Source organism: Parasteatoda tepidariorum, chromosome 5 (genome assembly GCF_982258835.1).
Source record: "Parasteatoda tepidariorum strain Cologne lab strain chromosome 5, Ptep-v5.0, whole genome shotgun sequence".
Taxonomy (NCBI): Eukaryota; Metazoa; Arthropoda; class Arachnida; order Araneae; family Theridiidae; genus Parasteatoda; species Parasteatoda tepidariorum.
In genome coordinates, this window is record NC_141759.1 from 62,017,374 (window position 1) to 62,043,321 (window position 25,948).

At 29.7% G+C, this 25,948-nt stretch overlaps 1 protein-coding gene across 4 annotated transcripts in view; it reads right to left on the minus strand.

Moving 5' to 3' along the window:
- Window positions 1–25,948, minus strand: part of LOC107440440 (protein Obscurin) — a 276,955-nt gene that overhangs the window by 186,229 nt on the left and 64,778 nt on the right. Inside the window, exons 8-19 of one of the 4 annotated variants that reach the window (XM_087164068.1) lie at window positions 25,776–25,845; window positions 22,861–22,953; window positions 19,847–19,939; window positions 17,782–17,946; window positions 16,816–16,953; window positions 13,966–14,131; window positions 11,689–11,865; window positions 7,810–7,926; window positions 6,203–6,439; window positions 5,041–5,194; window positions 2,801–2,976; window positions 1,027–1,105 (exon numbers count right to left, since the gene is read on the minus strand). In XM_087164068.1, the coding sequence (XP_087020194.1) occupies window positions 1,027–1,105; window positions 2,801–2,976; window positions 5,041–5,194; window positions 6,203–6,439; window positions 7,810–7,926; window positions 11,689–11,865; window positions 13,966–14,131; window positions 16,816–16,953; window positions 17,782–17,946; window positions 19,847–19,939; window positions 22,861–22,953; window positions 25,776–25,845 (1,665 nt within the window). The remainder of the gene's footprint in view (window positions 1–1,026; window positions 1,106–2,800; window positions 2,977–5,040; window positions 5,195–6,202; window positions 6,440–7,809; window positions 7,927–11,688; window positions 11,866–13,965; window positions 14,132–16,815; window positions 16,954–17,781; window positions 17,947–19,846; window positions 19,940–22,860; window positions 22,954–25,775; window positions 25,846–25,948) is intronic. The other 3 variants (XM_087164070.1, XM_087164069.1, XM_087164071.1) reach the window with 3 other exon arrangements.

Sequence of the window (25,948 nt, forward strand, 5' to 3'; positions counted from 1 at the left end):
CCAAGTGGAACATTCTGCTTTTGAACCCTAGAGCCCAAGATCTAGATTAATGGTTCCCAATTGGTGTTCCGGGTAGCCCTATGGTTCCGTGGAAAAGTTACAGCGGTTACACGAGATAGTACTTTTATAGCCACCCAAGTAGAACATTCAACTTCTGACCCCTAGAGTATAGGATCTAAAAGAGTGGTTCCCAAATGGTGTTCCATGGAACCCTAGAGTTCCGCCAAGAATTGCAAGGGTTTCGCTAATTGGTACTTTTTTTAGCCACATTCGGTTGACCACTTAACTGGAATATTCTGCTTCTGCACCCTAGAGCCCAAGATTTAAATTGATGGTCCCCAATTGGTGTTCCGGAAAGTTCAATGGTTCCGTGGAAAAGTTACAGCGGTTACACGAGATAGTACTTTTATAGCCACCCAAGTAGAACATTCAACTTCTGACCCCTAGAGTATAGGATCTAAAAGAGTAGTTCCCAGATGGTGTTCCATGGAACTCTAGAGTTCCGTCAAGAACTGCAAGGGCTCCGCTAGTTGGCACTTTTTTTAGCCATATTCGGCTGATCACTTAACTGGAATATTCTGCTTCTGCACCCTAGAGCCTAAGATCTAAATTAATAGTCCCCAATTGGTGTTCCGTAAAGCCCTATGGTTCCGTGGAAAGGTTACAGCGGCTACACGAGATAGTACTTTTATCAGGTGTTCCGCCGAAAGAACGTTAATTGTTTAGAGTTCCATGGCAGAAAAATATTGAGAGCCCCTGACCTAGATCAACTAATTCAAATACTAAAACAGTCTAAACTAATTTGTACGACCACCTTTTATAAAGACTCTTCCATTATAATGACCATTAAAAAAAGAATCAAAGAATCGATTCATATAACCGTTCATTTTAGTGAATTGATTCTAAAGAATCGATTCATTTAAATGAATCGATTGGCTCATCACTAATCAAAATTATTAAATATTTATATTTTTTACACAGCAAAACCTTTTGCTCAATAGCATTAAAAATTATGAAAAAAATTACCAATGCATATTATCTTCAATATTTTCTGGTGTTGCAGTCCTATCAGGATCTTCATGAATTTCAACAAATACCTTTGAACCTGTGTAGGACAAGAGTTTTTGCAAAATCAACATGCAAACGAACAAATAAAACAGGAACTGCCAGGTCCTGGTTATAAAGCAGAAAAAAGCTACTGAAATAACAATTGCAAGACATTTAATGACAATAAATTTTTTAATTATTATAAAAAGGTTTATACTTGATTTTATTATTTCAGCTTTGAATATGTAGATTATTTGGCATAAAAGATTTAAGCAAACTAATTATTGGCCGTAAAATAATATTTTAATTAACTTTGACACGCCGTAATACCTGAAAAGAATAATGCTACTGAATTTTATTACTTGTACATGCAACAGAAGAACTTTAAGTTCTATTTATACCCAGTTTTTTATGTGTTGCTTTAATTATTTACACCTTTTTTATGTAAAGTTTCCGATAATTCCATGTTTTTTGTGTGTGTTTTTTGTGTGCTTTGTCCTATTTTTTCTTGGTAAATTCATGAGAATAAAGTGCTTTTAACTCGTACTGATATTTTCTTTTTTTTCTCCGGCAGAATTTGTAGAGAAATTAAACTAAATCTAAAGGGGACAGAAGGCCCCAGCTATCCAGAGGGGTTTATATTTAACCCTGAGAAGGACACTAAAATTTTAAGTTCATTACTATGCTCTAATTATGAAATTAATTTTTTTTAAACTGAAAACTCATTTCATGCCAAATTTTGTAATTAGTAATTGGCATACCTTTACAGGGTTCCATAAAAATGCTTTTTAGTACATGGAAAACTGAGCATTAAATAAAAATTTATTTAATAATGGCCCTAATAATAGGAAAAAGCTTTTTACAGTCAAGCATGATGAAACACATTACGTGAAGAAATGAAAAGTGCTTGATTTAAGGTAATTCTATTTGTATTTAAATAATTTTTTTATGCCAATAAAAAATTACATTTTCTTATTATAATATTTAACTGATAAAATTTTCAGTTATGTCAAATTTAGAAAACATTTGAGTAACTTTTGAACTTAATTTATTCCAAAAATCCTCTATGTCTTTTAATTTATTCCAAAAATCCTTTTTGTCTTGCAATTGTAAGTTTAAAGAAATAATGCAATCTATGAGCATGATCTATGTATCAAACAGGGCATGCTTTGCAAGCAACACACCATTCGAAATATATTAACTGAAATTTTAATGAACAATTTTGGTTGCATCTAAAAACTATTGTTTACCATCAATAAACGTGTACAGCTAATCTCATGAGAAAAAAAAACGATTTTTTTAAGACTAAAAATATTCATTAATGTATTATCTGTTCTTTGAGAATATTTAATAAAAAAAAGTCACAATCATTAACTGACATCAATATAAATTCGAATAATTTTAAATGATTAGCACATCAATTATTTCACAAATAATTAATAAGCCTGTTTTGTAATACATTCGTTAAGTTAAATGTTTTTTATATTTAAAGAAACTAAGATGTTGTTTTAATATTTTCATTAATACAATATTGCTTCCTTTTGTTTTGAGAAGTGAGGGATTCCCTTAAATGTATAACGTCAAAAACAATTTAGTGATTTTAAGCAATAAAATGAACAATCGTTTTTGATTTTTATTGTTAAAAAATGTATTTTGATTCCTTGTATCTCACTGTTGAAATCTAATTACTAATTCTTTTGTCTCACTAAGACTTTGCATAAGGTATATAAAATAATTCTACAGAATTTCTTACTCGTTACGCCAATGTCACAGGCGGATACATTTTGTCCAGCTGAACTCTTGGTAACGCATGAGTACTTTCCTGAATCTTCTTTCTTCACTTTATCTATGATGAGTTCGTAGCATTCGTCATTTTCTTTGTTATAACGAACTCGTCCAGTGCTACTGATTTCTTCATCACCTTTATAACTGCATAAAAAAATTTATTCATCATTCATTATTTAAACTGAAACCGATTTATTAGTTTTAATTATTCTAATTTACTTTCAAAACACATAAATAATTGAAACGAAACCACTTTGAAGTCTGAAAAGCTTACCACTTTAGAAATGTATAAGTCATAGGTAGAACTATATCACTGTTATCATTCAATCAATCGTCGTAATATTGTAGCCATTAATGGCAACCAATTGTTTCCCCTATTTTACATTGAAACGTGTTCAAATTGGTTGCAACTAGAAAATGTTTGATTATTGATAAATTTTCAGTAAGCAACTGAGTTAAGTGACGTCAGCTTAGATATTTCTAAAGTAGTATTTTTTTTATATAAAATTGGTTAAAAAATAACTAAATAAACGAATTTGTATATTTTTAAAATAAATAAAATAATTAATAGACTCAAAAGCCATTTTATTTTATAACCGTCGAGGAACAACCGACCCAATTTTGAATTTACGACTACTAATGTTTACCTCCATAGCTTTATAATTTTGAACACAATTCAGAAGACAAGGGAACTCCTGCAACAAGTATTAAGAGAAATTTGAATTCGTGGAGGACATTTTGATGGAACTAACCGACATTTGCATTTCATGGAGAGGAAAAACCACGAAATCCTTAAACAGTTAGCCTGACGGCAACGTGGCTCTAACACATGATCCGTCTACCACTGAATATATTTTTCGTCAGCGCTGTGGGTGACGCGAACCGGATGCGGATTTCATATGTGCCAGCCATTGCTGCGATACGAATCCTGGTCACGTAATAGGGGCGAACGCTCTATCTTCTGAACCATCAACAGCCATTTGAAGATGGTTGGTATAATGTATATATCATAGATTAATTTAATAAGGATACTAATATCATGACATTCCTTCCTAACACTACCTAAGTTTACGCTCCGACTTCCAACAAAATTTGTTCCCCAAACCGTTTTTTCTTCGAAAGATAATTGGAAAAAGGGTTTATATTTTTTACGGAATATACATATGGATGACAAAATAATACGAATACTTCTATGCTAACCCTATGTAAACAATCTTTCCTTTAGCAGCAAATTTTTTGGAAGATTTTACAATACAAAACTGTTGGCACAATTTGAAAGATTATGCTTGAAATTTTTTGAATTGGTCTACTCTTTACCCATGCAAAATTTGCATCACCAAACTAAGTGTAGAGATTTTAATGCTTCTATCCTTTTTAACACCATAGAATTTTAAAACTATTCTCGTGTAAATATCACAGTCCTGTACAATATCAAAGACCTATACAATCCTATATAATGAGTCAATGTTCTATACAATAAATGTTGCTGATATTAAAGCTAGAAAGCAGTTTGTAACTTTCTTTCCTCATTTTGGTGAATCCAACTTTTGAGTGGATAAAAATGACAGCATTTCTAAAAGCATCAAGCATGAGGTCTCAAGTTGTATCAACAGTTTTTCATGTAAAATCTTCCGAAACATTTGCTGCTAAAAGATAGATAGTTTATATAGAGTTAGAGTAGAATATTTCGTATTTATTTTTTTCCCATCTGTATTATCCATCTGTTAGAGTAGAATATTTCGTATTTATTTTTTTAACCATCTGTATTTTATTTGCTTCAAATTCTAAGCTCAAATCCCATCCTTTTAGTTGATTTTACTTGTGAGATTGAAGTATTTTTTGTATCGTGAAACCATTTGCTCACAAACGCATCTTTTATAATATTAAAACGTCATTATTCTTTTTTGACTTAAGTAAATAAAACATTATGTGAATTACTTTTTTACTATATATATATATATATATATATATATATATATATATATATATATATATATATATATATATATATATATATATATATATATATATATATATATATATTATTATTATTATTATTATTATTATTATTATTATTATTATTATTATGTTAAAGATATTTATATTAATGAAAAATAATTACGAACAAAATATTTGACACTTCTTATTTGAAAATTCAAATTTTCATTTCAAATTTTGAAATTTTATGAATTACAGACCGTAACTTACAATTTTACACTGGGTTTTGGTTCCCCTTCAATTATAACACACACTCTAAAGTCAGTTCCCTCCTGTAATTCAGTATCTCGTAGCTTTTCACGAAATATAGGACCATAAGACATTACACTGCCATCTGGTGTAGTTGGTGGCAAAGATGCTGGAGCTTTTTAAAAAAAATTATATTTAGATACAATCTAATAAGCAAGAATGTAATTTAAAACATTTTTCCCAGTGATAGTGAAATGGAAAGATACTTTTAGGCAGAACAGTACGATTTATTTTAAAAAAACTCTTAAGCAGACAACCATGATAGTATCACATATTGTTATATATGATTAATTTTTATTAAGAATAGTGATGGTCTAAATCACTAAGAATTAAATTTATAAAAGTAAGGTTAGCATACATTTACTACTACTGTAAATATAAAAATAAAGTTTTCCTCTAAATGCGTGAGAGTAACTAGCAAGTTTACATATAACTTATAATGAGTATCACACATTGTTATATATGTTTATTTTTTAAAAAGTAGTGGTGGTTGAAATCATTATAAATTAAATTTATATTTGCAAGTAATAAATGGCAAATATACATTTTACTATCGCTTTAAACGTAAAAATAAAATTTTGCGCAAAATGTGTAAAAATTGGCAGGTGCGATTATTGGTGGTTTAGTATACTCCGAAAATACAGGATTTATTCAGTTGTCGATTGTTTGTTGCAATTGGAACCTTCTTTCGATCCGAGAATACTCTAAGACATTTTATTAAAATTGCAGAAATTTAAGAACTTGATCCAGTTAATTAACGTTGTTGAGTAAAATAAGACTAAAAATACATTTTTTTACGATAAATCTCAATTTAATAAAAAAAGTGAGAGAAAGAAAGAAAACGTTACTTAAAATAATTTTTACTAAGTTTTAAATGTTAAACACTATTCTTAGCATACTTGCAAACTAATTTTGTAATTCATTAAAGAAAATTAATTTCCTTATTTAAAGATGTAAAACTGTAATTCAACAGATATTATATTTTAATTACTGTATTTGTAATATTTGTTGCTATTACACTCACTTGTGAATTTTTTTTAAATTACATGTATTTAGCTTAGGTATGCATCATTATTATTCAAATTCAGTTTTTAAATTTTAGAATCTAAAAAACAAATTGTACCTGAGTTTACGGTGAGAGGAGCACTACACGATGTTGTACCATGGATGTTCGATGCAATAATTGTGTACAAACCAGAATCAGCGCACTCGGCTTTTTTTATTAATAGGCGGTGTTTTCCACCATCTGCTTCTAACATAGCTTTCCTGGAAGTAGCAAGAGGTGAATTGTCCTTTAGCCATGCAACATTTACTTCCGGATTAGCACAAACTTCACATTCTAAGACAGCTTCCATTCCCTCTGAAAAGCATAAATAAAAATTAATATAAATTCATGACAACAGGATTATACAAATACAAATCGTCATGGAGTTCAAAAAATTGTAACTGGCACCTGAATTTTTAACATTAATTGTTACTTTCTTTCCTTCCATATTAAATCAGCTTCGGAGAAAATTATTCTGGTGCCTTGTAATTGCAAATTATGGTCTACTTGTACAGCATAAGTAATTCGAATGAACTTAAAATAAAAAAGCGGACAGAAATAACGCCAAGTGAAAATGAATCCTGAAACAAAAATGGTAAACAGGAAATATGAAGGAAATCTATTTAAAACTCGTAAGATACTTTCCTAGAGGATTCATCAAGTGCGTTTTGCAATAATTAAAACAAACTAATAATTATTAATGAACTTTTTAAAAAATAACAATTGTGTTTTTCGAGAAAAGTATTTTTGTGTCTTGTAATTGCAAATTATTATCTACCTGAGATACTGCAATGCTTTCCATCGAGTGAAAATGAATCTAAAAACAAAAATGGCAAACAGAAAATATGAAGGAAATCTATTTAAAACTCGTAAGACACTTTCCTAGAAAATTCATCAAGTGCGCCTTACAATAACTAAAACAAACCAATAATTGTGAAGGAGCTTCCCCGAAAATAAGAATTGTGGATTTTGGGAAAATTATTCTGGTGCCCTGTAATTGCAACTTATGGACTTCTTGTGGTGCCTGATAAATAATTCCAATGAATTATAAATAAAAAGAGAACAAAATTAACATCAGGTAAAAATGAATCTAGAATAAATAAAAAAAAGGCAGAGCATGCCAAATAGAAAATATCAAGGAAATCTATTGAAAACTCGTAAGACAATTTCCTAGAAGATTCATCAAATGTGTCTTGCAAGAACTAAAACAATCTAATAATTGTGAAGGAATAATTTGACTTGGCGTTAGAATTCATATCTTTGTTTACTAAAATATAAATTTTTAAAAAAAGCATTTTTGGAAAAAAGGTAATTTTTTACCCTTTTTTTTTAATTTTAGTCAAGATAAAAAAAAAATCTCTTGAAAACGGTTTTAATGATCACTTTGGGGAATTTCTTAAGACTCTAGAAAAAAAATTTCTTGATAGCAAGCTTTCGGTCGAAACAAAACATCATAATTACGTTTGAAATTTTTTTTCCAATCTATACTTGTGCAAAAAGCAGCAATAAAATTAATATTTATTAAATTTCCCTTTATTTCTATTAGTGTAAAGCAGATTAGTGAGTTAAGCTACAGCCTGAAACCATACCTGAAATTCATCATACCAAACATTTTCCTTAAGTTATATTATTATATGTCCCGTATATGGGATTATATAATTCTTATAAGACTCGCCAATACATACCTGCACATGTTTGAGCTTTTAGTGGAACTGTAAATCTTGGCTGACCAGGACCTCCAGACTCGAGATCCGAGACAGTGTGACAAAGCGATGGCTCGTCGTCCAGAGCAGAGTGAAAATCTACAAGTCACAGAGGGATGAGGGCAATCAATACATGCAAGTCAGTCTCAAAGCAGCTTGATTAATTTATATGATATAGTTATTAGTGTTTAGTGCTGAGCTAGTAATGTTAATAGAGGCATTAAAACTTGTTACTTATTATACGTAATCAATCAGTAATTGAAGTAGCATGATGAGTTTAATTTCTCAGTTCATAGATATCAAATAATATAAAGATATCATTTCTGTATAATGTCTTAAATATTGAATATTCTTTTAATTTCACAGATGATGAGTTTATAAATTGGAATGATTATTTCTGCAGATACTTAATCTTTCAAAATTTCAAATATTATTTTGACTTAGCACGTTCATGCCGGGTGTTGCTCCTGAAAGCTGGACGGAAAAGAGAAAGTACTGGTAGAAAAACTATTTCAATATAAGATAATATTCGGGAGGAGTTAATCCATTCTCAACAATAACAATTCACTGTAAGGAAATTAATCACGGCGAAGAAGCAATTCAATATAAAAATTGCATCCGTTAAAAACAATTGGTAGTTATAGATTTTTATTATTCCCGGGAAAGAACAAAAAAATGAAATTTATTTGTTACCAGTTTTTACTCCGGTGCGCCGCCCGATGAGACAATCTAGCGGGACCCACGGCGTGAACGTGTTAAAAAAATTAAATTCTTTTTTATAAAGCAATTGCTAATACAATGGCTCTTTTGCAATAAAAGGTATTGATTTTGAAAGAAATGCTAAACTCTTTTTATATACACTTAATTACTTTTATATTCTAACTTAAATTTAACTGTTAATATTTGGATTCAAGTAGAGTAACTCACATTGTTTTGAATGGGTTTTCTGCATAGCGTAAGTTACATTTCGTATAGTAATAACATAACTTTAATTCTGTCTGTACAAATATTTGATCTATTTCAAACAGGTAAGAGTACAAGAATAATATCTAAGAAATGAGTATATAATACTTGTACAATTAATGCTTCTAAATGCTATTAACTACACATAAAAATGTTGATTTAGACTTTTGTATATAGAAAAATATGTATACACAAATAAATTCAGTTCAGCTTTTAAAGCCTAAAACCATAACATAAATTCTTACTATAGATAATATTCAACATGTATATAGAGCATATTGTAAATGGAATATATGTTTAAACATTTCTTACCGTGTAATAATAAAACATTTCATATACCATGTAATATTGAAAATATTAATCAATTTAAAAAGTGCACTTGTGTGAAATTGAACGCATACAGAAGAACTGCAATAAACACATACATGGTCGCACATGTATAAAATCCTTGCCGAAATATCTAATTGTACTAATAGAACATCCAGTTAAAAACGGTCTTAAAATTATAAGCATGTGAAAAACAAATTTCTTCCACCCTCCTTAATTAGTTAAATATGTAAATTCTTAAGCTCTTTATTTGATGATTTCGGTTTGCTTTATGCAGTGCTTTGACAATTTTTTTTCAAATATTATTTTTTTTCGTTAAAATGATTATTTAGGAACAGAACATTTAAGATCCAAATGACATACGACAAGGATCTGACAATTCGCGATCGCAACGCTCGAGTACGCCGTCTAGCGGGAGCCTGTAAATACCGGACATTAATTTATCACGTTTTCATTTAGTTCCATCAAAGTCATTGACTGAATCAGACGCCATTTTTTAGCAGCAAATAAGAAACAAAATTTCCCTAAGGAAAAGGCCGAAGAATTTGAAAAAAATCTCCAGAATATTAGTAAATCTTTCAGGAACAGAACACGCCAAACATTTGAAGAATAATTCCTCAATAATTTTTAATTTCTATTATCAACAAACTTGCAACTGATGACTTCCGATTTCGGATACTGTTACAGATGTGTGTATTAAGGTAAAATGCATTTCTTCTGTCTTCAATTCATTACGAATTAAAGTGAAGTCAACATTGCTTTCGTCATTCCAGTGAATAAATATGAATTCAGAACATACAGAATTGTAATAGTTATAGCATATTCTTCGTTATAGAATAGTATATATTTCTGTATCCATATAATTCGGAAAACAACAATAAAAAATTATCCAAGTTACTTGAAATAGTGCCATTTGTGCTGATTTTTAATTAATTTAAATCGTTTTCTTGGTAAGTTTTTTTTTAATTTTGAAAGAATAAGTTCAACTAGAATTCAGCTATTCTGTTTTTAGCTACATATTCAAATTCATATCAATTATAAAATTTTGCTGTGTAGTATGTTATCTAAAAGTAATGAAGGTATAAACTATGTATCTATTATTTGAGAATAAAGTTTTCAAACAAGGAACTTATCATTTTGGAATTCTCCGGGAATCATAAATCAGGTAAGTGCAATGATTTTTACAATAAAAAATTTGCTTGTAAATATTTTTTTTTCATTTGATGATGGTTCTCTACAGAATGGTTTCTTACGTCTGATTAAGAACTATAAGAACAATAAAAAAAGAAACAATATGAAAGTTTTTATTTCAATGTTAATAATTCTTAAAATCGTTTTTTTTATCCTAAGAATTCTTTATTTTCCGTTTTTTAGTTTATAATTTTTTGATAAAAACTGTTCTCAAAATACTTTTGAAAAATTAAATGGTATAACATTATGTGTTTATGTATACTTCTTGTATATTCCAATGTTTGAAATAATATGATTCAGAAAAGTATGGAATAAAAATTCGGTACTTACGACGTATTAACGCCACAGCCGCTACAGATTTGGCGGTTTTTAAGTGCCGCCAATCTACACTTAAAATTTTTGCGACAGTTCATAAAATAAAACACTTTATTTAAAATCAAAATAGTTAATTGGATTTCGGTGGAAAATGAGCCGATATAGAGTTTAGCATAGATTCAAAACAATCATATCGCCATATGAACTCTGATGAATAAGATTCCAAATGAAATAACATTTCCAAAACGTACGTTTGCCAAGATAAAGTTTTATGTTGTGGGAATTGGTACATTTTCGTTTTTTCGGTAAAATATTTCCCTCCTGAAAAAATAAAATTGCATCTTGTTTTGTTTTTGGCAAATCCCAAAGACGAATATTCGTAGCACTAAAAATGGCGACAAAAAAGAATTGTTTTTTTTTTTGTTTTTGTTTCGTCAGCATTCTTTATTTTACGTTTCTTAGTTTCTAAATAATGATTTTTATTGAAACTTGAAATTTTTTGATAAAAATTGTTGTCAAAAAACGTTGTTTACAAAATTAAATTTCATAAAATTATGAGGCTTATGTATACTTTTTGTTCATTTTAATTTTTGAACTAATATGATTCTTAAAACTATAGAATGTAAAGTTTAAATGGGCCTTTCATGTTATATCATTACATTTAGTAATACTATTTCTCGGGCATTAGGTTTTAACTCTTATAAGAATATACATATTTTTTTCTGTTAATGTACAAATATTTTTCCGATGTGTTTTGGATATTCCTTCTCTAATAAAAAGAGATACCATTTTGTTTTCGGTTGTACAAGAAAGAAGATCAAGCATTTTTCTTTTTTAAATTTAATAAGCCACATTAAAGAAGGAACGTTGCAATGCTACACGCTACATTAACGACGTCTCCAGAGTAACTGAATGACGGTTCATATGGAAATCGCAGGTAAGCGTCTCATACAACAACGCCCCCTATAGTTCGTTGCGATCGCGAATGCTTGTCCATGGTGTCAATTTTAAGAATTGTCTGTAAATATAAATTTGTCTCGAAATTACTCTCTTAAAATTCCTTACCTTCTAGTGAAGTTAAGGATCCTGAGCGTACACTTTCTGTCACCACCGTGTGCATTTCTTCATAGGCTTCAAAATCATCTATCACTTCAACTTTCACTTCATGCTTCTCATACAGTTCTTCTACCTTTGCAGCCTGGTCTTCAACCACATCAAATTCATCGTCTCCCAGATCTTCAACTGAAATTGAGAAATGTTTAACCCTTTCGCGCCGACTGTCACAAATACGTGACAGCAAAAAACCGTATCAATCAGGGTAAGAAGATAAAACTGGTAATCAAAGTATTTCTTTAGCAGTTTATTTGTGGGCGGAGTTATAATTTTTTGATTTATTTAATTCACCATTACTTTGTTCAAAATAAAACTATTTAGTTATACTTTGAACTAACATTGATTATATATATGATTAAACTAACAATAATTAAAATAAAAGCAAAGTAAGTCTGTAAAATTAGTAACGACTACATTTAAGTTACCATTTTTTATTTAATTGCAACTTGGTTCTGATTTTGTACGAATGCTTTTCTGAATCACCCGTCCCCAAGGGGTTAAGTTATTAATATAAATATTGAAATTTATTACTTAACTGCTTAGTTTACAAATTAACTTCTTCTTAAATCTTGATATTAAAAAGAATCTTTCGAAAATAATCTTTGACATAGTTTTTTATTTTGTGATTCCTTTATCAAAGTTCTTGAGAAATTACTAAAAGAGATCAACAAAAATAGCGAAAAGTATGTAACAGAACAGTTCAGCCTGTAAGCTAAATTTAGAACTAAAGTAAAGTAAGTGATAAATTAATTTGTAACACTATCATTGTCTATGTGTGTTTATTTCTGTATAATTTAATAAATCAATTAATATTAACCTTTTGCACTCATATTAGTTTAAAATGTTGTTTGAACTAACGTGTCCACTAAATCATTTAAAATATTTTTGTTGATCTCTTCCATATTTTCTTTTAAATATTTTGCCGAATCCGGAGCAGTTTGCATCTATGCTTTAATTCAGAATTTTATTTTATTTTCTTTATTTAGAACTAGCCGCCAAAGGCGCCCAGCTGTTCGCCAAGCTAAAGGTTTTCACAAATAAAGTTTTTTAAAACATAGCCGGAAATCTGAAGATTAGTGGACAATTAAAGTGTTCCTGTCCAGCAATTTTGTCTTCATATCCAGTTCTGCTGCAGATGTGTTATAGCTCTTGAGGATGTTTGAAATTATATAGCTACAACGCTTAAGAAAAAAAAACTAAAATGCTAAATACATGAAAAGAACACGAAAACGAATAAATTTTTTATGGTATCAATTTCTATTTCTATATAATTTTTTATAGTATCAAATTCTATTTCTATATCTGTTACGTCAAGCACTCAGGTATTATAATTTGATCTAGTTGTGCTTGTATAATTTTGATCTAGTTGCGCTTTCTACGTCATTTTGTTAACATCGTTTGGTTTGTTATTTAACATCGTTTGGTTTGTTATTTCTAAGTTAACTTTCAAAAAATTGGCTGGCATCAGCATTTTTATTCTTTAAGTTGTTTATTTTTTCTTTTGGAATTCGTTCCTTTTTAGCGAAATGTTTTTCAACCTAATCGAATTCTTTGCCGACTGTTCTCTGTATATATAAAGAAAATAAAGTAAATATTTTTAAAGTGTTGTGAAAAGAATTTTTAGTTGTACAAAGTACTACAATATCGCTATAAAAATTATCGTCTTCGCTTAAGAAAAAAAAAAATAGAGCGTGGAAAGAAGAAGAAAAACTTATTATAACAATTATGAGCAGCGACAAATATATCAAAGCGAAGCGTTCTATTTACGTATCGAATATGTTGCCACATTTTTAATACAGAAGTTAAACTTTTCTCCACTTTAATAAATGTAAACTAATGCGAACTTTACAATTAAATTATTAATTCCTTCGTATATTATTGGTTTAAGTTGTCGAAAATTAATATTTCAATTGTGAGGTTCGCATTAGCATACATTTATAAGAGTGGGGAAAAGTATATGCATTTTTAATAGTTTTTTGAATATGGCTCTTTGAAGACGAAAAAGCAGACGAAAAGCATAGACGTACAAAATGACTGATAACTAAATAACTAATCAAAATTTTTGAAAAAGAAAAAAAGTACTTCTTCATTATGTCAAAACACAATTATGTGCCGAGTTTCGTGCCTGGGCGAAGCTTCTGGGGCGATATATTGTGATTACAGACAGACAGACACACACACAGCCGCATTTATTATTATGTATAGATTATTATCTACTCAATATCTTACCGTGCGGTGCAGACGATTGTTGTATGGCACCTAACCAATCATCCTTTTGCTCTATTGTTTTGCTCTTAATTGTCAAAGGAAGTCCTGATGTGCCGCTCTTCAGACTTTGAAATCTGAGCTTCAGATCGTCGTCATCCGCACAATCTACAATCTCTACTTCTGGAAGCTGAATAAAAACACGTAATTTAAATTGATATTCATGCAAAAAAAAATTAAAAACGGTAAAACGGTTAAAATTTATGGATAACTAGACAAGGCACGTATGAACTCATTCAATGTGACACAGGTAATGCCTATCATCATTTCTATAGCCGTTGCATTTTGACGTTGCTTTTTCTAGTGCAGTGTGAAATATTTTAGTGTTGAAGTAAACTGAAATTTTTACAGCTTATGTAGTCAAATTTTTTACTTACTGTTTCACTGCTATAGTTTTATTTATTTACTTACTCATTTTTTGTTTATTTGTTTACTGACAAGACATTTTCATAAGAATTCTAATCAATTCATATCAAATTACATACCTGCCAACTTTTAATCCCTTCCATTATTATTTTCCCTAGTGGTATTAAAATGGAATTAAAACTTCAATTTTAAGCAAACAAATACGTTGTATTTGAGAAAACTTAAGTTGACAACCATGATAGTAACGCATACTAATATACATGCTTAATTTTTGTAAGAATAGTGGTGATCAATATCATTTAAAAATTAAGATTATAAAAGAAAAAATTGTATATAATTATTACCACTTTAAATATGAAAATAAAATCTTACGGAAAATCCGGAAGAGTTGGCAGGTATGAAATTATACGACGAGCACATTTTTAATAATATTTGCACTAATTCTTTAAGATATTTGTTATTTTGTCATTTTTTTATAATTTTTTCTACAACATTTTACATTTTTAGTCGCCTGTGGCATCCCTAAATATGAGAAGTTGATTTTAGAAATAAAAATTTTATACAAGTAGAATTACAATACAAATCAATCTTATAATTTTAAATTTCTTAACTAAACTATGGTGAAAGTTAAATTTAGTAAAAACTCCAAAATATCCATAAACATTCTTTGACTTACTTAACACGTTCACGCCGGGAAAAGCGGAAATACTGGTAAGGGAAGAGAGAAAATACTTGTAGAAGAACTAATTCAATATTAGATAATATTCGGGAGGAGTTAATCTATTCTCAATAATAACAATTCATTGTAAGGAAATTTATCACGGCGAAGAAGCAATTCAATATAAAAATTGCATCCGTTAAAAACAATTGGTAGTTATGGATTTTTATTATTCCCGGAAAAAAACTAAAAAATGAAATTTATTGTTATCAGTTTTTACTCCGGTGCGCTGCCAAGATGAGGCAATTTAGCGTGACCCACCGGTGGGTCACCCCGGCGTGAACGTGTTAAAATCGATAAGTATCCACACATCAGTTTCCTTAGAAGTACCGAAACTAAAACTCAAATTGCATCTAGTGTAATTCTATAATTGTTATTCATTATTCTCATTCTGTTGTACAAAATTGGTTAAGACAAAGGCATTTAAAAGGATTAAAAAAAGCAAAAAAATTCCACTCTTTTCTTAGAATTTTACGGCATTGTAATCTTAAGATCGGCATGTAGCCAAGACAAATATTTCTTAGCTAGAAAATATTTAGGTGAAAAAAAAATAGTTCCCCCTGTTAAAATAACATTGTTGAACGTTAAATAGCTCGTAATAGTAAAAAATAGAATATTTTGAGTACGCTAAAATGTTAAAAAGTGCCCAATATCAACAATGTAACTTTTTATTATGACATGTGTGCAAAGTGTTTGTCTAGTTTTATTTTAATGCAGAATAACAATTTTATTGATCTTCCATTTGGCTTATCGAAAATATTACTTTACTCTGAGACGGGGTTGAGATTAAAATATCGTTAAAAAAAAAAAAAACAATTCTGTGTGAAATTGCAAGCATATAAAGAAGAAATGATTATTTTTCTCCATACTGACCCAATCGTATATGTTGATAGTAAAAAAAAAGTATTACAAATTTCTTAAGAGGATGTCATATTATGGGAGAAGTCCTTCATGGCAAATTTTCTTTTGCCATAAGCAATTTAAAATTTAAATTAACGAGAAAATTTAATTCGGGAAATTATAGAGCTAGCCAATAAGTTTCAAATGCTAAGAGAGTTTATGAAAATTATGACAGGATTACGAAGTAGGGAAGTAATCCTGCCATAATTTATTTGCCTTTATCAGAGTAGGCCATTAATTTTCAAATGGAGAAATTTTTTTTTAATTATGACAGGATTACGTGCTAGGGAAGTAATTCTTCCACAATTTATTTTTCATTATCATAGAGTAAACCATTAAGTTTCAAATGCTGAAAAAAAATTTAAATGATGGCAGGATTACGAAGTAGGGAAGTAATCCTGTCATAATTTATTTGCCTTTATCATAGCGCAAACCATTAAGTTTCAAATGTTGAAAATGTTTTTTTTAAATATACGAGGGTTATGCAGTAGAAAAGTAATCCTCCATAATTTATTTGCCTTTATCATCAGGTAAACCAGTAAGCTTCAAATGCTGAAAATGTTTTTCAAAACTATGACAGGATCACGTATTAAAGTTGTCCTGCCATAATTTATTTGCCTTCTCATATTTTGAAAGCATTTAATCAGCATTGAAAAACTTCATGGTTTTTTCTTTCTAGGTTTACATGAACTTTATTTTCTGAATTTTCTCTAATCTTCAAATTTCAAGTAGGGGTGAAAGCAAATTTGCCATTAAAAGTTCCTCCCGCGTTACAGCGTTTTCTTAAGTAATACAATATTTATACTGCAATAAAAAAAAATGATTTTTACCTTGATAACATTTTTGACTAGATAAATTGAGCGTGTTGCTCCAACTCTTTTGTGGTCTGTAACAAATATTCTTCCTTTGAACAAAAACAAAAATCTTTCTCTTCTTAAGTTGTGACTGTCAGTAACTTCAAACCAGTCCTACAAAAATAATGATAAATTTTAAAAATTTGAGCTATGCACATCTACATATGATACGAATTGCTTACTTTTTTACAAAAAGTCTCGATTAAAGTGCAACTAAAAGAACTTTGAATATTTAGATATTTATAAGTACATCCAACATAACACTATAGAAAACACGAAAGTTGAAATATTCCATTAAAATCCTAAGGTACATGTTTATTTTAAGTTTTTCTACAAATTTTCAAACTGGTGTAACACTAAAATACAGTAGAAGAAACGAAAAATGCACAAAGAAATTTATGCAAATAAGTGTTGCCATCTCCATAGAGATACTGAATAAAAGAAAAATACACAATCGATTCAAGTGCAACAAAAAGTTAATGCCAAGGAAGAAAAAAACCACTGTCAAAACCGAATAAGTTTAAAATGGTTAAGTTTGAAATAAGACAGGAGGGGCAATATGGTATAAGAAATAAAAATGTGTAATAAACAGAAGATAGATATATTTTCAAATGTTTTGAAAATAATTTAAGCTGAAAAAGTGACTAATTATTTAAGTTAGATTAAGGTACAGAAGAACAGTAGAGTATTAGCTCAATATTCTAGAGTTTCAAGAGAACAGACAAGTAGCAATATTGAACTATTTCAGCGGAAAAAAATGTAGAAGTTGAACTACCAGTGCAAATTCATCTTTCCTATAGTAATCAATAATTACAAAAATGTCGATAACATGATGACTAATCCGATTTGTTTTATCCAAATGTTGAAACTTGACAATTGTAACAAAACTGCTGTCTTTTTTTTATTTAACAGAAATGTTAAGTTTCCCAAAATAACACTCACATGTTTAAGAATCCTTCCAAGTTTGTGCAGATTTCCTTTATATCCTTGAATGGAATTGATATATTGCAAATCTGCAATTCGTTGTGGAATGGCTTGCATGAAATCGTGAGCCTTTTCAAGGTCTGCAGTACTTTCTTTCAGTCTTGCAGTGTACTTGATGAGTTCCTACAAAATAAAACCATTTACAAATAAGTATTTTAAAACGGAAAAAATAAAAATAAACAAATATTCAAACAGTACGAGTTGATATATTATTTTAGAAATTTTAAAATGTGTAATCTATGTAATAGCTGCAAATAATAATGTCAGATATTTCTCTTTTATAATGTTGATGCGTAATATATTTTAAGACATAAATTAGAAGAATAAATATAATATTATTTTCAAATTTATTAAAAGTTCTAAATCAGTAAAATTTTAATACTACACGATTTTCATGACAAAAAATTCATCACCTTATCGAAAATATGACTTCAAGAATAGTAAAAGCATGCGTTCACCATACAATTTTTGTTTGTTCAACTGTTTCATTAGTTTATTTACACAAAATAAACCAAAATGTATCATAAGTTTATTTACAAATTTATGAAGAAAATTGAGCATTTTTGTTTGTACATAGAGGAGAGGGGCAAGTGTAGACAGACGGAATATTTCTGCTATTTATCACTCGAAATTCATTTGTAAATTTTACCAATTGGCAAAACTGTGTCACACAGTCAGATTAAATTGCTTGACAAAACTATTAATTGTTATTTAGCAAATAAAAAAAACAAGATTTTTATCGTGGAAAATAAATTCTTAATTTGTTTTTTATTTTTCACTAAGACAACTTTTATTAATCGTTTTTAAGAATGGGTATTATTATAGTGTGAATAAATATGCTTATTACTCATTTTACTATACGCGTTCGCTTTGCCTTTTTTCAATTAACTAATAAGGAATTTAAATGAACTACTGACTCCACAGGGGATGGAGTAGATACATGGGTATCGGGTATGCAGACATATAATTTTTTGTGAACTATTAATGGGCCGTAGTTTATTTCTTCAACACAAAACATTAAGGCTATCATAGTCTTTAAATTCAAGTTTTGAGAAATCTAGGTCTAATGAAAAGTCCATAAAAATAGTTCTAATGAAAGTCTAGTTCTAATGAAAAGTCCATATGCAGATATTTACGTATTTAAAAACACCATAACTCAGCAATTATAAGGAATCAGATTTTTTTTTTCCCTTTAAAACTAACAATCTATAGATTGCGATTATACAAAAAAAATGACAAAATGCATTAGTTTCTGGTCTCTTTCAAATACTCATAGTGTCTCTAACTTATAACTTTTACCTCTTTTCTATAAGAACATTTTTCAAATATTATTAACTACTAATGAATTTCAGCATGTGTTAATAACAAGAAATTCAATCAGTTTTAAATTCTGTAAGCATAAAATCATTGAGGGGAGTTATTTTTGCTCAAACTTTTTCTTTTCCTTAATTCATATTAATTTTATGAAAAACTGTGAATCAGTTAAATTCTTTTTATTAAAAAAATAGATTTGTTGCGCTACATGCATTTTAATATATTTGTTCAGCTAAAAAACATTGGTGCTCTAATAATTTTTAAATCTAACTTTGGAAAAATCCAGTTTTTCTGAAAAGTTTATCATTTACAAAGTACGCCATAACTTACTACAATAATTTGTAGATTATGGATGCGCAAAAATATAATTTTTTTGTCATTCTGTCCAAATGTCTATTATGTTTAATGACCACAGACCTTTTAAATTAAAACATTTATTTTAGTATTATATTTATTCATTTTCTAAATACTACTATTTATCAACAAATTAAAAAAATTGAAAGCCAAATTTTTTTAAAATTAGATTTTTTTGTTTCAATATTTAATTTAAATTACAAGAATATTACATAGATTTTTAAATTTAGGAACATTTTCTAGACTAAAGGATGTTACGTAGGGAAGCTCAACAGTTCAGCCTGTAGTGAGACGGTATATATTATTTTAATACATTAGATCTGCCTTATCATAAATAAACAAAAAAATAACTTACCTTAAGAAGCAGTTGATAATCGTTAATTCTTTGAATCGGTGATTTTAAATGTTCGGATAGTGTCTTTTCGTCTTCTAACTTCTTACTGAATTCCTAAAAGTAAATTAATTTCTTTATTTTACACAGTTTAATGAGAGTTTACAACTCTTATGTATTTGTTTCGGAGACTTTAGATTGCTAATTCGTATATTTTTGACAAAATATTCCATAAAAATACATCCATTTCGTATCGAATATCATTAAATAACAAAATTAACTTTTTTTAAAAATTGGTAGTCACCAAAATTTTTTGTAGTAGTTTTTTCCCTAATGAAAGAGAGACATATAGATCTAAATTCCTTTCTCACTTATTTTTCATTTGTCACTATTTTCATATTCTTTTATTTTATTATATATCAATTAACATATAACGTAACTGATCCCTACTGTTCCCCCATTCAATTGAGCTTCGGCTATTTTTATATTATTCTCACACAGACTAATAAGTTAGAGATCCTAGCGAGGCTGATATTTAGGGTTCTATCTCACATAGGATTAATTCCCATTAATTAAAAAACAATCGCATTTTTCTAAGACCAAAATTTCAGTTTTCTAATTTTTTGCTTTAATCAATGAAATTAATATGTAATATAATAAAAAGTGGTAACGAAAATAAAACTAATGTCTATTTTTGTGTCACCACCACTAAAAATTGTTTTCCAAAGAATGTATATATGCATAAAAATTCCAGCTTGCTATACCAGTTAACAATAAAGTAGTATATTAACCCTTTAATGGGCCCTTTATTTCTAGTAAAGGTAAATTAAAGTATTTTTACAATTGAAATTGTTTTAAGAACAGTAATTGTAAAAAAAAACTCATTTAGTTTATAAAAATGCCATTTTTGGTGGTAAACATATTTAACATGACCTATTAGGAACTTACTGACTTTTATTTTTCTTTATTTATAAAATAAATTCCTTAAATGCTACAAACTTCAAAAGGAATTATGTATTTTATAACTTTCATACGTTTTTTAAAATTGACAAATGGTTACCAATTTTATTTAAACTCACTTCAAGAAAGCTGAAGTTATTGAAAAATGGAAACCTAAATTAAAAGTGGTAAAACGTGGTGGTAAGTGTATTTACCACGGCCTTCAAAATAGTTAAAATAAGAAATATATCCTAGCATTAACCTAAATGTACTACAACTACTAAAATTTTTCAAAGACCGCGGGAACAATGCATAAGGACTTTTTTTAAATATTTAATTAGAGATATGAAGATTTTTAATTGTTTTATTAGAAATAATCTAAAAATATGCTTTATGTACGACAGTTTAATTGGCAGTCCTTGTGCTGCATCTGATTTATTATTAATTTGTTTTTGGAGTATATACATAAGCTGAAAATGAGTAAAGTGAGACGAATTATGGTTTACTTCGGACAAAATGAAAACTTAAAAAAGCTGCTATTAACGTTGATAATGGGAAACATCTTTCTAAGAATGGGAAACGTATTTCTAACAATGAGAAACATATTAAACTAAGGGAAACGTATTTCGTTATTGAAGATATTAAATGTTTTATTTTGATTTGAAAAGCGTAAATAGAAAAACTAATGCAATATTTTATAAATGTTGTTCTTTTCATAATTTGTTCAATATATTGTTATTCGAAATATTATATTTTCTTTTAAGCGATATCATTTTTATTTCTTTGACATTTCACGTGAAATAATGTCATAAAAGCAACTGAAAGATTAAATAAAATACGATTTATATGTTGGATCAAAATATAATCTGAGATTTCAAACTCATCACTGGTTATAATAAGTACTAACTCGCGGAACTCTTTTAACTCTTCCACGGAGCCATGGGGTTACGCGGAACTCGATTTGGAAACCTCTGATGTAAATAATCAATATTAAGATTGCGATGCATATTCTTATTTCGGATAAACCATCTTACTCGCGTTATTTTTCGAAGGATTTTATTATGACATCTTTTGCGTTTCTGTCGAAGAAATGGATAGATGCATCACCCGGCTTGTATGGTAATGCGTACGTTAAAATAGTACGAAACTTTGATACGTAGAGTAATTGTTTAAGTCTGAGTTCCATTTTAGAGTTTTGAAAGAGAATTTGTAGTTCCTGACAGGCTGCTTGTGCTTTGTTGATGATTGATTTGACAAGATCCTTCCAATTGAATTTTCTGTTTATAACCAGGCCAAAATCTTTGCACGTTTAACACTGGGGAAAATTTCGTTAAAGAGAACAACTTTGTTTCTCGGGAGGATGTTTTTTTTTTAATGTTTAATTTGAAATTGTGATTTTTGTCCATTAGCTTTAAACTTCAAGTCTAGGCACCTGGTTCCTATTTCATTCAGCTTTTATGAAAGGTTCTGTAGGTCTATGTATGAATTAATGACTTTAACAACGATTCCAGTATCATCTGGACAAAATGCAGTGATGCTGCCGAAGTACTGTATGTTCACAGGAAGGTCATAAGTAAATACAATAAATTGTATTGGAGCAACGCTACTTCCTTGGGACACACCAGCTGTTATTTTTTTCCTGTTTGTTGACTTTATATTTTTAAAATTAATAACTTGAAAGGTTCTGTCATATAAGTAGGCCAGTAATTATCTTTCATCAAGGAAATAGTCTTACATATACATTATAGCTTTTTAAAAAGTCTTTGCAAATAGGATCCTTCAATCTAGTAATGAAATGTTTTATTATCAGTTTTTTCCCTTTTCAAGCCATATTTATTATCAGCTTTTTCACAAACAGCCTTGCAGTCACGGTTAGTTTACACTCTACCCTCAAAAAAAAGGGTAAAAATACAATTTTTTTCCTTCCAGCTCTTCTTATCCGAACAAGTAGTAACATTCCCTTATCAACAGGCAACAATGTGTGAAAATTGTAATAATAGTAAAAAATAAAAGTTATTTAACATTTTCTGGAAATTATTTAAAGAGAATTATTTATACACTTATAAGTTGCAAATTGGAAAAATCGAGTAAACACTTACATCAAAATACTCTTTCAGTTCACCGGATTGTAACAGCTGTTGCGCTTCTGGTTCATCTCTGCAATAAGAGACGTGCATGTCGAAATCTCGCTCCTGAAATCATAATTTATTTTAGGTACTTTAAAATTACATAATATCCATTTAAGAAAGTTGCAAAATATGTAATAAAATATTTTTTAAGGAAAACTGGAAAAAATTTCGATAACTGCACCATCAATAACTAGATATATTCAAGAACCACGCAGAGATGCCAACTGCTCTGGGTATGACAAAATATTTTACAAAGCTGTAGAGAACTACCGAATAAAATTTGCAGATTTTTGGTTAATTTCGCCAACTTTTTAAAGAACTAAACCAACGCCTCCACACGGTTTCTTGTAGGTAGTCCGATCAGACCACTATGAAGGCAAACCAATTTACGAAAGAGCCATCCAATAAAAACTCTAGTAAAAATAAGAAAGTGGTAGCAAATATAAGTCTATAAATTTGTTTAATTTATGAGTATAATTGGTTTGTCGTATTTACTTGTCAACCACTACATATTCAATTCTCAAATGTATATGATAAAATTCTCTTAATTAATTTAAAAATAGAATTTGGTTTCTTGCGCACCATTGGTTCACTTTTTAAATAGTCTGCGCAGACTACTTATAAGAAACCGTGTAGAGGCTTTCTAATGTAAGAGGTGATGGCTAAACTCGACTGAACTGTAGCGAAGTGGGGTATCACATTAGTCTTAGTATCATCTTAGTATCACACTAGTCTTAGTATCATATATGGGGTATCACATTAGATTTATTTAAAAGTAGTGGTGAGTAGACACTGTAAAAAGCGTATTCCAAGTCAGGAATCATAACATTAAAAGAATACCACTCGAAATTGTGCTTTGAATGTGCTGTCCGAAGCAAGTTGGCATCTCTGACGACGTTCAATAAATAGATTCAAGAACTGCACTTGACTGATTTTATAACTGAAGGATTATAAATTACATATTTCAATAAAATAAAATTTTTCCACAGATAACTCTGGGAAACAATTGTTTTTCCCGTTGCATGAAATTTCTGAACGGATCTCAAACATTTTCAAGTCACTCAATCCAAATCTGCAATTTTTTTCCCTCAACACGTAACAGTTGTTATGCAATTTAAAACGATATTTCTGTTGTTGTTGTTGCTTATCGCTTTGGTCTAGAGCCCTAGACCAAGTCCAGAAGATCATGTCGCATCAGCAAGTCAACGATATTTCTAACCAAGATTTTTATAAAAAAATCCACTCGAGTGAATACTAATAGTCCCTACTTCTCTCTTACGTAAGTAGTGGTCTGAAGAATGCGATAATACATTTCAGTTTATGATGCGATAAGTTAAGGTTACATGTTTTTGTCTTATAGTGCATTCATTATGTCTTACAGTGCTGTCTTATATTTATATATCTTACACTGTTATTTTATCTTATAGAGTGTAAGGAGCAGACAAAGCAGATGCATGTATAATAAGCTCACACGTTCTTTTTAAACTTGAATATTAAGACAGGAAACAAAATAAACTAAAAATATCACTTTGAAGGAAAAAAATCTCTAGCTATCCGACTGAAACTAATTTCATATTTGAATTTCCCACACCCGAATTGGGTAAGTACTTTTTTTTAATAACCGTCGTTGAACAGCCGATTCAATTTTATGGGTTTACTAATGTTCAACTCCGTAGCCTTGTAATTTTGAACCCAATCCGGAAGACAAGGGAACTCCTGGATCGAGTATTGGTAGAAATTTGCTTTCGTGGAGGACTTTTTGATGGATCTAACCCACATTTCCGTTACATGGAGAGGAAGACCACGAGAACCTCCCACGGTTAGCCTGACAACAAGGGGACTCTAATCCATGATCCGTCTACCGATGAGGATATTTCACGTTAGCACTGTGGTCGGTGCAAGCCGGATGTAGAATTCGTATCGACTGGGATTCGAACCCGGTTCGCCTCATTAGAAGGCGAACACTCTATACCCTGAGCCATCGCTGCTCAAGATCAAGTACTTTTTTTTTTATGACCGCCGTTGAGCAGTCGACCCAATTTTTGGGTTTACGACTACAAATGTTCAACGCCGTAGCCTTGTAATTTTGAACCAATCCACAAGACAAGGAAAGTCCTGGATCGGTACCCCCAGAGGTATTGATTTGTTATGGGAACATGGAGGACTTTGAGACTCGACATATTTAACGTGCACCAGTCACCATTTACTACACGGGGAGTCTTCGACCAGCGGGTACCGAACCCACGAACTCTTGGACATGGGTCCAGCACCCCACTGACCAGGCTATCCCGGCCTAGAAGATCAAGTACTTGTATGAATGCTGCAAAAAATGTGTTCCCCAGTTTAATTATTTTAATTACATATTAAGTTTTATATTTTATAAGCGTGGCTGAACAGCCAACCCAATTTTGAGTATGAGACTACTAATGGAGGACTTTTTGACGGAACTAATTCGCGTTTGCATTACATGAAGAGAAAAACCACGAAAACCCTCTACTGTTAGCCTAACGTAAAAGGTACTCTAACCGATGATCCGTCCACCACTGGGGATATTTTACGTCAGCACTGTGGTCGGTACGAGCCGGGAGAAGAAATCGTACAAACCATAGTGAATTTCTATTCTCTATTAATATAAACTTTACTTACAATGAAAAAATACCATAACCATTGAATATCTTGATTTGATATCATGAATTTCGATTTCACTACTTAGTCTTCAATTACACCAGAATAAATCAAAATGCACAAAACTCAAATATAAAATTATTGTCTACAACCAATATCATACTCACATTTTTACAATTTAACATCCAAAATAGGTGTCTTACTTTAATAATAAGGACGAACTAGAATAAAAATTTAAAAGATTATTATATTTTACTTACCAGTCTTAAGAAAGTCTTTCCTAGCCGGGCAGGATCATCAGCGTAATACTGAATGCCTTTCATAAGGACGCTGAAAACAAAAATAATAGTTATGATTATTTTTATAGTTCAATTTGTAACACTCCTCACAACACATAATTTACTAAAAGATTTCATTCCATTACCATTGATAC